The sequence below is a fragment of the Lathamus discolor genome, chromosome Z (genome assembly GCF_037157495.1).
Source record: "Lathamus discolor isolate bLatDis1 chromosome Z, bLatDis1.hap1, whole genome shotgun sequence".
In the NCBI taxonomy this organism is placed as follows: Eukaryota; Metazoa; Chordata; class Aves; order Psittaciformes; family Psittacidae; genus Lathamus; species Lathamus discolor.
In genome coordinates, this window is record NC_088909.1 from 12413484 (window position 1) to 12428869 (window position 15386).

The 15386-nt window shown below is 39.0% G+C and overlaps 1 protein-coding gene across 1 annotated transcript in view; it reads left to right on the forward strand.

Moving 5' to 3' along the window:
• PEPD (peptidase D) overlaps positions 1-15386 on the forward strand; it is a 150876-nt gene that overhangs the window by 18188 nt on the left and 117302 nt on the right. The window contains exons 4-7 of the mRNA XM_065661257.1: positions 2619-2682; positions 3766-3813; positions 5356-5417; positions 12239-12283. Coding sequence (XP_065517329.1) covers positions 2619-2682; positions 3766-3813; positions 5356-5417; positions 12239-12283 — 219 coding nt within the window. The remainder of the gene's footprint in view (positions 1-2618; positions 2683-3765; positions 3814-5355; positions 5418-12238; positions 12284-15386) is intronic.

A 15386-nucleotide genomic window follows, 5' to 3' on the forward strand; every position in this document is an offset into this window, starting at 1 on the left:
TTTTTTGATAGGTAAGGAGAGACATGATGCAGTAATATCTAGGATCATATCTTCCACTTGGGTAATCCTTCTAATTAATTTATGACTTGCACTGGGATTTTTTATGTGTAGTCTCTGCAGTGATTAATCAGAATTTTGAAACTGGCAGCCCATAGCAGCATTGCAAAAGACAAAGCCAAAATTACAAAAAATTGTAACCAATTAACTTATCCTACCTGCCTGAGAGTCACTTGTAGGGAGAAGCATTCCTTATCTCTGTGAAGTATCAGGTGTACTTGAAATTAGTATAACTGAATATAATTTTCATGATGCCAGTGAGTGCGAAAGGTACCATTCTTGTGGCAGTGATGGTCAGTGCTAGACTTCAGCCTGTTTTACATTTAAATTATGTAAAAATGAATACTGTGCCCTGCATCTGCTAAGGAACTCTGCAGTGGGACTTTTTTACAGTACCTATGGTGTTGGCACATAATGACCTCTCATAGATCCCTGCTAAACTGAGGGAAAAAAATTAAGAGACTGGGGAGAATATGGAAAAGTGAGAATCATCTTTTCTCCTCTTTCTCCTTGAGCTTCTGTTTTGCCTCTACACTACTTTTCGGTCTGTGCAGCACAGAATTTTTCCAATCTAGTGTAGGCTTCTATGTGCACTTTTTCTGTTTACCTGTATTGTTCTGCAATAGAGTAGATCTTTGCAGAAATCTTCCCAGTGGGAGGGGTATCTTCAGCACTGCGGCATCGTGGCTCCTGTGGGATGGGTAGGGGATGGTAGCTTGTTGGAAGTGTATGTGAACTGATTTTACTGTATAGTCAGAGGTGCAAAGTGCCTGAAGAAGCAAGGCAGAGCTCTCAGTGCTTCAGAGAGGAGCTGAGAAGTCTCATGCTCTACTTCATACTAAAAGACTTGCTGACTTACGAGTAAGGTAGGAGGAACAAGACCAGCAAGGAGGTGTACATCTGGGAAATGTGATGGCTTGTCACTAGGTCTGGTAGAGTCGAAAGTACCTGGAAGATGACCTAGTTTAACTGAGAGAGGACGGAGGATTGTGGGTAACTGCTATTTTCTTTCTTTCAAAGTAGAGAAAAAATCAGCAGCCTTGAAAGGATGATGAGCTACTTTTGTTCCTCAAAAGAGTGATTGTATACATAAGAGACGTTGGAGGGATTACAGCCAGAGTGGAATTAATAATGGATTAATATTAAACCCTAACCAAAGAATTAAGTCATCATTAGTGTGCTGTGGACCACACAATGGTAGAAAGCAAATAACCGAAACAAAACAAAAAGTTGAAAAATAGCTTGTGAAAAAAACAAAAGTTTTCTTATTGGCCTTTTGGAAAATGAGAACTACTCCTACTTCAACTGCATTAAATGAAGTGAATAAAATCCAGCACATTTTTGTGCATACTTCTAAGAAATATTTACAAGAAGCAGTTCCTCAATTCAAATAATGCACTTAATTGTAAATGGTATTTTGGATGTATTGCTCTAAAGAGCGTATGTTACCATAAATTAGAAAAAGAGTCCACAAAAGGAGCGTTGCAAAAGGGAACATACTATGAGGTATTCTTGTGTTCCTTTTGAGTAGTACTTTCACAGATAAATAAATTCTAAAAAAAAAAAATAATTGTGATTTACTGCTTGAGAACACCATAAGTGCTTTCATGTTGTTGTTCCTGCCTCAGCCCAGTGCTGTTTGCAGTATGAAGGTATGTAAAATAAAAAATGAGTGCACAAGATTGAAAAAATGATGTAAATCAGAGCTCTGGCCACCAGGTACTGCAGGCAGCAATGGCATGGGTCTTTGTTATGGAGCCTCCTAAAGATGCTGAGCTCATTGTCTCACCACTTCTGCTCTTCCTCACTGCAAGGGTTAGAAATTTTCTTTGCTCTCCAGCTTAGTTTATTCTTTCTCCAGCTGTCTTGTGTTCTTGTAATTCAAAAAGCTGAAGGTTTGGTCCTGCACACACGTCTTGTGCTGTTCTGCTGTGACTCAGGAAGCAAAATGCAGGGGATCCTCCAAACCCCAGCTCTTCCAACCACATTTTTCTTCTGTTTTCGTTACTCTCTGGAACGATGTAAGATGAGTGGTTTTTTAAATTTTTTTCTCTTGAGATTACAATTTCACAATTATGTTGAATGTGTTTGTTTCAGTTGCAGGAAGTGGGTAAGGATTGTAATCAGAGAAATCAGGTACAAAATCAGTGTTTCATTCATTCTTTGCATATAACACCACTCTTTTACTATCCCACATCCTTCCAGCATCTGGTGAGTTGGAAAGTTGTATATAAATAGCAAAAATCTTTAACAAAACTGGCTTGTGTAGAGTGAATGGGGGAAAAAAAAAACCCTTTAGTTCCAGAGGAGACCATGAAATCTAAGTATCCATGGACTGGATTAAAGCACACTGATTTTTGTAGCTGTGGCAACTTCCTGTGTAATCTTCTATTTTGAGAAATGGGGTCAAGAGTGGGATTATTAAAACATTCCTCATATCTGATTCTGTTGTGATAGTAGAGGATATTATTTCTTTGTCTGTGGCCTTATTAAATGTAACAGTTAAACTACAACAAACAGTAAGGCTAATCCCAAACTTTTCTTTTTGTTGTTTTCCAAAGGATTCATCCCCCTGAATTCTTCAGGAAAAAATACGCTGTGGATGAAGTCCACTATGTGAATGAGGTGAGTTCTCTTGTGTGTCTGAATATTTTTCTGCAAATAGAAAATCAATACGTGGCAATGATTGCTTAATTTTAGCACTCTGCTTACTGGATATCTCCTGATTTGGTGGGACTTTCCGCCCTCTGAGTTACTGGAAATGGTCCTTCATTCTAGTAAAGCATTTGTCATTTATTATTTTTCCTTTTCTTTAAAGACTGCTGTTTTGAGCTGAACACTAAAGTCTTAATCAAACAATGGTCTCATAGACATGTTTTTTGCATTGTGAGACCTGTCAGTCTGCAAATTTACCCAACAGAAGCATGTTGCTAAATACATTTTTTGCAGTGCCTCGGAGATTTGACAAGATTGCGATCAGCGACATTGCATGTCCTAGCTCTGACCTGGGAGCTGACATTTATTTTATGACTCCAAAGAGCTGTGAAGAAAGGCTGTCTGCCTTAATCTTAGTTTATGTTGGATCATTCTAATATTTGAATAAGCAAATATGTTCATATTTTTAAATACAAGTGTGACTTGCTTAGGTAGGTTTCTCGTTTCATTTCTGAGCAGATGTTTGGATACTTATCCACCTGTCCAGTTGTCTTTTCTTTGGTAGGAAAGCACAGCAGGGTGAGGACAGTTTTCCTGCCAAGCTCTGTGGGTGATTTTCATAGAGAGCAGCTTGAAAAGGAAGACTCTGATACTTCTGTCCCTGAAGAGCACTAACTAGACCAAAAATTCTGCTCTCGTCAGCTGCGAGGTTGTTTCATTTCATTTTCATAATGAGTCCAGCTATGAAGTGAAGTTTGATCCTGTATTTCAGTAGCCTGGGGTGAAGGAAGCTGTGGAGACATTGCTCTTTGACGTGTGTGTCATGTAGAATGCAGGTGCTCCAATACTTATCTGTCAGACCCTGAAAATTGCAAGTGGAAAATACATGGGTTTTTTTTTTTTTTTTTAATCACTTTTATTTTGGGTCACCTTAGTTGTTTTTGCCTTTGCAGCTTGTTTACTTTGTATACAGCACGTGTTCATGAAAATGTTATCAGTGTGATTCTGAGGAAGAAAAAAAATAATTAATAGCAATATAAAATTTCTTTTTAGATATCCAGTGTTTTGGCTTCGAAGAGCCCTTCTGTGCTTCTTACTTTGGTGAGTCATATTCAGAATAATAACTATTCATGTTTTTCAATGAGGAGATCAGTTCATTCAGCATTTCTTTGACGTGTTATTCAAAATGTTTTCCTCCCCATCTTTGCCAGATTTGAGGCCACCTGTGTATAGTCATCTAGGCTTCTGGCTCCTCCATGATCTAAAGATTTGTAACCTCGGGCCTTCCAGTCTGTATTCGTGCTGCCAAAAGCTTTATCTGTTTTCTGGTAAAACATGACAAGCCTATCTATCATCACTCATGCTATCCTCCAGCCTGTGTACAATGACTGCAAACTCCTTTTATGTTTTACGCTGTTCTGGTCATGTCATGAGCATGTTAGGGCCTTTCTGTGGGATTCCCATAAGGATTCAGGGTATACTTTTCCTGCATAAAGTTGATAAGAACAACTGCTGGAAGGAGGGGATGATATCAAATGCCTGCCAAGTATTTTGAGTGGTGCTTGCTTATTTCTCTGGTAGGAGGATGAATGAGTGGGTTTAAAGCCTGCAAGTTTCTTCTTTCCCATCACCTCTTTCCCAGCTGCTTTCCTTGACAGATGTTTTGTAAACTGTATGAAATAATTTGCTGACTGAGCTTTACCTTACAGCAAATGCAGTGGCAGCTCTTGGATTTACCAATGACCAGACAAAAAATCCCTCCTTAAAGCAGTCACATAGCATGAGATCTGATCCATTAAGAGCAGAGGCCCTAAAAAGTTTTCAATCTTTCTTCCACTTACATTTGTATACATACACATACACATATAAAAGATGACCGTATCATTTTTTTTCATGTTCTTTAAGAGAAGTGAGTGGGAAAGAGAATATTTGATCACCTTGTACTTCATGTGCGTTTCTGCACATCAAGTTCTTTAGTAGCTGTCACTTCATGAGCATCCTGTTGTGTGAAGAATTTTAACCTGATTTTTGGCTGAGAGGAAGGAATGGTGATTCTTCCAAATTCCTCCCACTGAAGAAGTGTGCAGAGAAGCGAAGAGTTCTTCTCTTTTTTCTGCCTGAATTGACACTTGGACCTCTTCTCCTGTGGTCTCTTTGCAGATATGGAGCTGTAATGCTGCTTCACAGGGTTTCCCAGGCACAGTGTTCATCTGCTGTGTAGCAGCCAAAGTACTCTTGCTTATGCTACTTGCTTGAATGGAAAGCTGTAGGGGAATGGCATGCAAATTTAAATAATAAGCATTGCCAAGGCAGGGTGTAATAATTTTTTTTTAAATGAAATTACTTTAGAAAGAAATTTGTCCATTTGTTACTCTTTTGCCCATGGTTACTATATAGGTCTCCTAACTCCCTCTCAAGACATAAGGGAATTAGAAATCAAAGCCAGCCCTACTCCTAAGCAGCACATCCTAAGTTCTGTGTTGGTATCCTATGAAAGTCTGGGGTTTCAATTATAGTCATTCAAGTAAGCTTACATATAAGTTTTCCTAAATACTCACTGCAGTCAGGTTCTGCCCATGATGTGTGTTTTAAATACTTGCGTTCAGCTCAGAATCATGGTCCTTTTCATCTTTTCCCTCCCAGCGTGGTGTTAATACTGATAGCGGAAATGTCACCAAAGAAGCTTCTTTTGAAGGAATCAGCCAGTAAGTGACAAGGCTTTTTTATCCATTAGTTGTTGCACGGTTATGTTAATTCATTTTATACTTCATGTTAAATGATGTTTTGCCTATTGACAAGATGTTGAATGGCGGATGAAATATATTAATACTTCTTTGGGAATAAAATGTTTGACAGGTTTCTAATGACTTGAAATACAGTGGATTTTGGCTTGGTTTTGTGTTGTGTTTTTTTCTTAAATCTTTTTTATATCTGACTTTGTCCAGTGTTTCTCTTCATTTGTTTTTGCTTTAAGTATCTAAATCCAAAAAAGACCCATCCCTTTGCCTCTATTTCCACAACTGGGATTGGAATATTTGGGTTTCAGATTTCAGGAAAATTAGTCTTTAAGATGAGCTTTTTTTTCTTACTGACCTCCTTGTTCATTATTAAGGTAGATATTAGTGATTCTGGTAAGCACAATCTTCTGAAAAGATGTTGCATTGCAGCTGGAAAATTAAAGATCACTTTTCTGCCTAGATGTGATCCTTTATTGTCCCTTCATGTTGTCTTTATACAAAGTTTGGCTGCTAGTGGAGTAAAAATGTTTTCCTGCTTGCAGTATTTTGAAAAGGTAGTAAATAACAGTGCATCACAGCCTGCTCTGGGATGTGAAGATGATGGCCTCAATTTTGAATGAAATACAACTATCTATTCTAATATCCCCAAATGAGATAATTTTCCATTTTTTGCTCAAGTGTATGGCAAAAAAGAAACACTCCCCCCATTAAAAAGCCTGTTAAAACCCCCACTTATTCTGAGATGTTGAGTAGGTGGTCCTTTTTTCTTAATACTTGACTCCCAGTCACCCTGCTGCATTTTTCTCCATTTGCCTCTGTTGAGAGCATATTAATTCTGCAGTGAAGATTGTAATGCACAGTATTTGCTGGAAGTCTGGGCACTGGTTTGTATAGTCCAAGAGCGTGCTTTCTGCTGGGATCATCTTGTCTTCCTGTCACGTGAACTGAAATCTGGAATCTGATTCCATAATTACTTTGTTCTCCCCTACTGTTCTCTACAACCTAAATGGAAACTTAATGAGTCTGTCAGGCATATTGGGGACCAGAGTTTCAGACTTTTAGGCATCTTTTGCTGCTCAGTGAGTTAAATATAAATTATTTCAGAATAAAGCAAGCAGTTTTAAATGAACATTTGGTCTCCTTTCAGCTGTTACAGCAGTGTGATGTTCTGTTGCTTTGACCAAGTACATACTCATTTATCTTACACTTTCCAGGTGCAGGTGAACTCAAAAATCTGTGTGGAGCAATACCTCTGGTTTTATCTGAAATATCTCCACATGAAATATAAACAGTTATTATCTCCAGCACTAACTCTTTATGGGAATGATGTACAAAGATCTGTTTGAAGTACCAAAAAGCCCCTTTTTCACCTGAATTTCACTAAATACTAGAGTTTAATTAGTAACACATTCTATTACAAGTCAACATTAAGTTAGGAAGCCACTCCGTTTAGCACTTGATCTGAGATTTTAATAGCATGTCTCCTGCAACTCTTAAAGGGATTAGTGATATTTTATTGTGGGTTCACAGTTTGTGGTAAACATGCTGTCGCTGTGCTCCAGGAGAAGGGTCCCTTCTTCACAGGCTATTTCCAGCTGTTCAATAGTTTAGTTAGTCTCTTTTGAGAGTGGAGTTAATGCTTATCCCTCTCCACCCCTCGGCACCAAGTTGTTCAACTTGCTGCCTTTGACAAATCTGGTTGGTGTGTTCCCTTCCCGCGCACGTGGTGTGTAAGAGAAGCGCTGATTTGGTTGTTGAATGTGCTGAAGATCCAGTCCCCTCTTCTGGCAGATGCCGTGCCCTCAAACCACTTGTCACTCCAGCCTTCCCTTGATCTCCCTGATTCCTGCTTTTGTCTTCTCCGGGGCTGTCATGTCTCTGGTGAGAGCATGCTTGGCCTGCATGCCAGCGGCAGCGTGCGGAGAGTGAACGCTGCTCATTGAGGGCATGAAGGAGGGGGAAAGCTCCCTTTTAAACTCTGCTCTCCTCAGATTTTTGTAACTGCATATATAAACCAGTTCATTTTATATGTTTTTGATGCAGCCTCAAACCGATTTCAGCATTCCTGCTTTCCTGCTTTTCTACCTCTCCTATGTCAAATATTTCCTTTACATTTCACAGAATCATACAATGGTTTGGGTTGGAAGGGGCCTTAAAGCCAGTTCCACCCCCCTGCCTTCCACGGGGCCAGGTTGTTCAAAGCCCCATCCAAACTGGCCTGTTTCTGTGTATTTTGGATGTACTTGTTTCTTCTGAGAGGACTAAACCCATGGAGTTTGTATCAAGCAACGGACTCCTTCAGACTGCGCTCCCTCCCATCTCTCTGTGCCTGTGAGTTGTCAGCTTTCTGTCCTCTGCCCTAACTGTGATGCTGTATCTTACTCCTAGGTTTTTTGTTCGTTTCCATTTTCTGGCTACCTGGCCAAGATGTATTTGCTTGCTAGGGCCCTTTTGTGTTTTTCCTGCTCCCATTCGTCTTTTTTCTCCTAGACTGACTTGCCCTGGTGTGGTTTTTCTGTTTGGGTTTTTTTTGTTTGTGATGGATAACAGGAGAAATAATGTGTCATTTCTGGAAAAAGCTGGATCTTGCTGCCTTTGCAGGCTGTTCATCTGCTCCTGTCACAAGTTCCTCTAATGATATTGCTTCCTTGCCTTACTTTTTGAACCTTTTGAACTTCTTCTGGAACATAATTACCTAAACTATTTGATTAATTTTTCCACTGTAATAAGTAGCCATTTGAGACAAAATGACTATTGTGGTAATGGGTTATTTCTTTGATCACCTGAAGATCAATCTTGAGTTATTTTTTTGCTGGTAGCAGTGATCAAACTTGATTTTATGCTGATTATAGAGCCCATAATGGTGAAATTCATAATATTTTTAATCAGTTTATGTATAGTTCTTTCATATAGAATCCCAGACTGGTTTGGGTTGGAAGGGACCTTAAAGCAAATCCAGTTCCAACCCCCTGCCATGGGCACGGACACCTTCCACTATACCAGGTTGCTCCAAGCCCCTTCCTACCTGGCACTGAACACTGCCAGGGATGGGGCAGCCGCAGCTTCTCTGGGCAACCTGTGCCAGCTCCTCAGCACCCTCACTGGGAAGAACTTATCCCTAATGTTTAATCTAAATCTGCCCTCTGTCAGCAAAGTATCTTGTACTGAAAAAAGCTTTTATGTTGCTGCAGTCTATAAAAATGGAGAATGGTGGTGCTTGGGAAGTTGTCCTGCTCAGCAGTGGGTAGTCCTGTTGTCCCATGAAGGGAGCAGCCTGGGACAGGGACTCCAACAGGAGACTGGACCATTGCTAATGCTGTTCCTGGTAGCTCCCCTCAGGTCAGCCTTGTTTGCAGCTGTTACAAATCCCACAGAAGTGACTTGCTGCCATTTGCTTCAGGTGGCTTAAAGTGTAGAAGGCAGATTTCTGAAGTAGTGCCAATGCATTTTTTCTAGACAGGTGCTTCTGTTTGCTAATAAAGGCTAGTTCTGTGAGTGGTGGGTTTTTGTTTTTTCTAATTCATGGACCCATTTTTCAGACTGGAAAATGAGCAGGAATTTTCTAAATCCAGTCATCTGCCAGTTATGTAGCACTTGTAAATGTGTCATATACTTTAAACCACTGCTGAATCAGTCTTTGCTTGTTGTGTTGCTTGATTTTGTTCTGTTTTTGTTTGTTTTTCATCCTCAATCAATTGATGGAAATGATGGATAGTGTAAGCAGGTGTACCTAAATGTCTGCAGTTTTTCAAGTGAATTCCTTTCCCTCAGAATTGTACTTCTTGAGTGTGACAGTGAAAACCATCTAAAAGGCCTCTTCCCTATTGTGTAGTGAGGTCCATTGTTAGGAGAAAGACTCATGTTGAGAAGAGCAGAGAATTCTAATATTGTGTATGAGTATGTTTAGAATTTTCTCACCATATATACACAAGCTATATTCATTAAACTGACAAAATAGGGTCTCTTTGTACACTTGTGCACAAATTGTGTGAATTAAACACCATTGTGTACTTGTGTTGGTGATGACAAGCTCTTCCCCTTAAGCTTGATATTTAACCAGTAACTTTAAGGATGTGTTTTGGTTTAGCTGTCTTGTTGGTAACTGAAATGAAGCATAATTTGAGTCATTAGTTTTAGAAGTCTGGCACTAATAAACAGGTTGCCCCATGGCCACTCGGACAGGACCCACAGCTATCACAAGCTAAGCAAAGTTGAGACAACTCAATCCTTAATCGTTGGCTTGTCTGAAAAAGCTACATACAATAGATCAGGTTCTCTTCTAAGTCTGAATTGATGCTGTGTCTCGGAGATCTAAAATCTTGTTATCTACTTGCCATCATATCAGAAAGTCTGTCTTTCAGGTGAGAGATAAAACTACTGTGTGACTGATGACCTCCTGCCTCTTTACCCTTACCCTACACCCTCTCGTTCCAATCCTGCCCCCTTTCTGTGTGTTTAATTCACTTTCATTATTGACAGCAACTGTCATTTTAAGGAGCTGCCACATAGTAGAATCATAGAATCATAGAACAGTTAGGGTTGGAAAGGACCTCAAGATCATCTAGTTCCAACCCCCCTACCATAGGCAGGGATACCTCACACTAAACCATTCCACCCAAGGCTTCATCCAACCTGGTAGAGGGTTCCAGCCAGCAACTAAAACTTGCATTTCTGGCAGCACAAACACAGATCAAGAGGAGAGGAAAACTGGCCAGGAGAGGAAAAATCCAGGGACTGCAGCAGAGATGGTACATCTCTTGACTGAAATTTCCTTTGTATAAGAGCATTATCTGACCTATTACAAGTCTACACTGGTGTACAGGTTTTTCCTTTTTGTTTGTATTTATTTAATGCTCTGATGAGAGACAGTCTTCTGTTGTGAGGTTCGTGTTTGTTCATTTGATTTGCTTTTGGTTTCATCTGTTTGTGCTTGTGGTTAAAATGAGTGTGTCAGGTTCTTGAGAGACGTGAATTTTCAGAGCCTCAGTCAGCTGCCTTCTTGCCCTTCCCTGCCCTTTATTTTCTTCTGTTACTTCCTAATAACCATAGTTTATACTTGTCATATTTGCATAGAGCTGCTGTTGGAGCTTTCTGCAGTGCTGCAGTGTCTCCTTACGCTTGCCTTCATTGATCTGTTTTCTCTCTGACATACTGATGACAATTATTGAATGTCCTTGTGTCGTTGCAGCTCCAGCTTAATTCTTCTGTGTCCTGTTTTTCTGTGGTGATGTCAGTTGATATGCTTTCTGGCCAAACAAGGAGCTCAGGCTTTTGATTTTTTTTTTTTTTTTAATTTGTATAGATTGATTACAGTCTATCATTGTTATATTTTCTTCTGTATAAATTTGTGTTTAATGGGCTCTTCCATCCCAGAACTATTTCTGCATTATTGTACGTAGGTAATAGTTGTTGGGATGGTGGTGATTAAATTTAAAAAATGCCTTTTTTCTGTGGTTTTATGAGACTTTCTTGTTTCCAAGTGACTAACGTTATTCTATAATGATGCATTGTTCTGTGACTTGTAGCTTTTTGTATTGTGTTTCTTTTCCAGTGGCTTCTAATTAATACCCATAATACTGAGTACCATACAGCTTGTCCTTGTTGAATGTTGAGATAAATTGTTGTTTTCTACCCTGGAGTAGTGACACAAAGCTATTGACCTTTACCTTGTTAGGATTTTATGAGTTTATGAGCATGTGTTTTTGAAAAAGAGAAACATAGAGTATTTTTTTTTTCCTGCTATCTGAGTATGCAGGAAGACCCTGGTACAATTAGGAGTGACTTCTAAATATTTTTTTTTAATTGGATTTGTGTTTTTGTTGGTCCCTTCTGAGGTGTAAAGAATGGTTAATAACCTGGAATAGATTAATTTTTCCTTCAAAAATTTGAGAAAATGAATTATTGCCTTATAACATTCTTCTAAAGATCTGTTAGGAGCCTTGGAGCATTTTAATTCTCTTAAATGCCATAACTGAGGAGCCAGCAGTTAGACAAAAATATCTTTGGTGCAGAGCACTCCTTGGGCATTTTAAGTTGTAAGCAAAAAAAACCCCTTGAACAATGCTTGAAAATCTATTTGTGTTCCACTTAATTACTAAGCTTCTTACTCTGTTGGCTACTGTAATGTTATTGTTTGGAGAGCCTCAAACTAGTTCCAGGAATACATGAATTGCTAATGCAGAAAATAAACAGAAAAATAGTGAAGTGTTTGAGGCCAAGATGAAATGAAAACTTTTGCTTTGCCTCTTCTCTAGGTCAAAAAAGACAAGGAGAGATTGTTTTCATAGTCCCCTAACCAAGCTTGTTTATCACATGCCACATTCTGTGCACAGAAAAATGGGAAAGCATAAAACGAAGGATGAAATTAGCAGTTCACTGTGTTTAATTTCACTGAAGCGTTTTTAAGGAGCAAAGTTAAAATCACAGAACACTTCGGAAGGGTCTCTGGAGGTCGATCTGGTTCAGCCCACACTCATAGCAGTGAAGTGGTAACAACTTTGTCAAAAGAAGTTTAAGGAATGTGTCCTGAACATACTGTTCCTCTGGTTTCTTCACATTCTTAAAATTATGTATGTGGTTTAGTCTCATGTATTTCAAAATTGAACACTTGCACAGTGAAGACAAGAGTGTGCATTCTGCTTACTGGGATCTGATCTATAATTAATTTCAATACATTGTTTGCTTTCACAAGTTTTCATGTCCCCAGAGAAGACACAGTTAAAAAAATATGTAGTCTTTGCTGTTGTGTGGCTTTTTTTTTAATATTTGTATTTCTTTTTTTTATATAGATTTAATGTGAACAACAAAATCCTTCATCCTGAAATTGCAGAATGGTGAGTAGCATAAAATCTTTCTCTTTGAGTATTGTTGAACGTGCTTATATTAGAGCAAGGGATAACTGTTTCAAACTGAAACGGGAAGTTCAGGTTAGACGTAAGGAAGAAGTTCTTTACTGAAGGGTGATGAGGCACTGGGATGGGTTGCCCAGGGAGGTTGTGAATGCTCCATCACTGGCGGTGTTTGAGGCCAGGTTGGACTTAACTTGAGTGACATGATTTAGCGCGAGGTGCCCCTGCCCATGGCAGGGGCGTTGAAACTAGATGATCTTAAGGTCCTTTCCAACCCTAACTGTTCTATGATTCTGTGATTCTGTTGCTTCAGAGAGCAATTCCTCAGCTGAAGCATGCTACTTTACTAGGTTTGAATTTTAAGTTGATTTTACCCTGTAGGGTGGAAACAATGTACAGACATAAAAACAGGTAACACTGGAAAGTGAAGAATTAATGTGTCATTCCTTAAGCATTGTGTCTGGATATATTTTTTATAGGATGTGTTAGGAGTTAAGTCACATTCGTGTAAATGTGAATTTGTATGAATAAGAAAAGAATGAGGATAATTCATAATTCATATTCTAGAACCAAAAATCAAAGGTAGATCAAAACTGTCTGAACAGGTAATATTTAATAAAGTGTTATTACTTCTCTAGGGTTTATTATAAAAACATTAATTATGTTGAATTATTATTAATGTAGCTATAATTTATAATTCTAGGGGAATACTGCTGTAGCCTATCTAGAATAGACAAAACTAGAGAGTGTGGCAAAGTGTGGTAGTAGCTCATAAAGCTACTGCTTTTCACTAGTTTTCCTATTCTGGTCAGCATTGCGGATTTTGTCCTTGGGATTGCTCCGTAACTAGGGCTTTCTAGTTTTCCATTTAGGAAATTAACTGAAGAAACAACACAGCGGATTTTTGTTAATGAATTAGGTTTTTATCTAAGCTTTTTCAATATATTAATCTAGAAATGAGGAAGCAAATCCTTAGTTAAGACAGATGAACTCAGAATCTTAAAATACAAACAGGAGAGTATACACTGTGACTACCACTGTTGTAGCTTATTGCAATATATGTTACTACATGTTATTCTTCTTAATGCTTGTTATTAGCGCATATGTTGAGAACAGTCTGCTGTCTTCCTTTGTGTCTAATTGCCAGCTGGAAAACTGTGGAGATGTTGTTTTGAACATCAGTGTGATCTCAGAATATGTAGAATTTTTAGTAGGTCACATTTCTGTTATTGCAGCCATTTGTCATTGCTAGGCATGGCACAAAAATGTTGCAAAAGGAAGAGGGGAAGAGGGGAAACTTTGCTTAGACTTTGTTGCATTATAGAGTCATTGGTGGGCTTGGAGATGTGTAGTAGTGGGACTCATTGCTTGCAGATCCTGCTGGTGAGTGGAAGGGGGAAATTCAGTGCTGCTTTGTAACACAGAAATCTCAGGGTGCCAATTTTTAAATCACGCCTATTCTGTCCTTCTAGAATTTTGACCTTCCTTTTCCAAAACAAAGTTATCGTAGAGAATTGATTTCTAAATTTATCATACAGAAGTGATTTCAGAATTTAAGAGTCAAGAGCCTTTGAGGTGCAAAGTGCTGAGTAATGTAGACAGAATAGAAGATTGGAAATTGATGTGTAGGGATGTGCTTTTCAGATGCACAGGTTAAACACAATCAGGTAAAGGAGGAGCATGGCGAAACTCAGTTTGTTTTGGTTTTGTTTGGGTGTTTTTTTTTAATATCATTAGGGTTTAATTAGTCAAGTTCCTGTCATTACAGATATTGATAGGGAAGATCTAGTAATTTTCACACATGCTCGAAGACCCCTGATGCCGTGCTACAGTGGCATACAAAACTAAAAGAAAGGATAAGTCAGGTTAGAAGCTCTTCATAAAGTCTTATTTTCTTGCAGAGGTGGCTGCTCTTGAGCTCTAGTTCGTTGGTTTGGTGTAGGGCATGGTGTGGTTTTTTTTGTTTTTAAGACATTGGGAACTTTCAGTTCTCTTCATTATCATGTGCCCAGCAGCCAGAGGAGGATTCTCCTAAGTGACCTGACAAGCTGTTTGAGAAGCAGAGGAGAGAGCTACACCTTCATCTTTAAGCTGACAGTGTCATTTTCTTGCTCCTCTTGTTTGTTTGCCTTTTTGTACTCTTGTTAGCAGGGAACAACAAGGGGCAAGAAGGGTGACCTGAAGAGGGCCTGGTCTAACTTCCAGACTTTGATCTGTAGATACAGCAGTGCTACAGGGAGAGAGGTGACAGTTTTAGCTGCAGAAGGCTTTGGATTAGGGCCACAAGCTGATTCCCAAGTCAGTTTTCATTCTAGTTCCATCTACCTTACCAAGGTGTCACCTGATAAGCTTTTCTGCTCTGTGTTTTGCATTAATGGGGGTGTTAAATATTCTTCAGGAAGCTCAGAGTTGGAGAAATATGAGGTCCATGCATCTGTCCTGAGATAGATGGAGTATTGAGGCAGTAGAAAGGCAGCACTTGGAGCTGTTCATCTTGGTGTGGAGAGAATCTTTTCTGTGAATTGCAAGTGCCAGCCTCGAATTCTGATTTTGTTCTCGCTGTGATCTCACAGGGGAGAGTTGCTCAGTGTGTACCTTCTCTCCACTTTGCTTTCAGGGAAAGGGAATTCTAAGGGGAGCCAAAGTTCATATATTCATTCAGAAGTGTTTTAAAAGGTTTTATTGAGTTTGGTGGATTTCATTTTAAGTCAGAGGTATGTTGTGGACGGTTGTTAGGATTTTAAGTGTCTGGTGAAATCACTATGTGAATGACAGGCTGTGCATATTAAAACTTCCTAAAGTAGAAAATTTCCTTGGAATGTAAAGTTATTGACCAGGAAGCTTTCTTTAGAAAGCAATAATATTTTTAGAATTAAGAATATTCTACTCTTAGGAAGATTATTTTCTGGGGGGGTTATATGCTAGAGTAGAAAATTGCTTCACTTAAATCATGTGTTTGCATGGATGCATGTAATTTCAAATTCAACAAGTGCTGAACTACTCTGGTTTACCACGATACTTGTCAGTAAAACTCCGATCTATACCATGCTGTCAAAGCTGCCAGCAAGAAGTGAAATGTCTGAGCTTT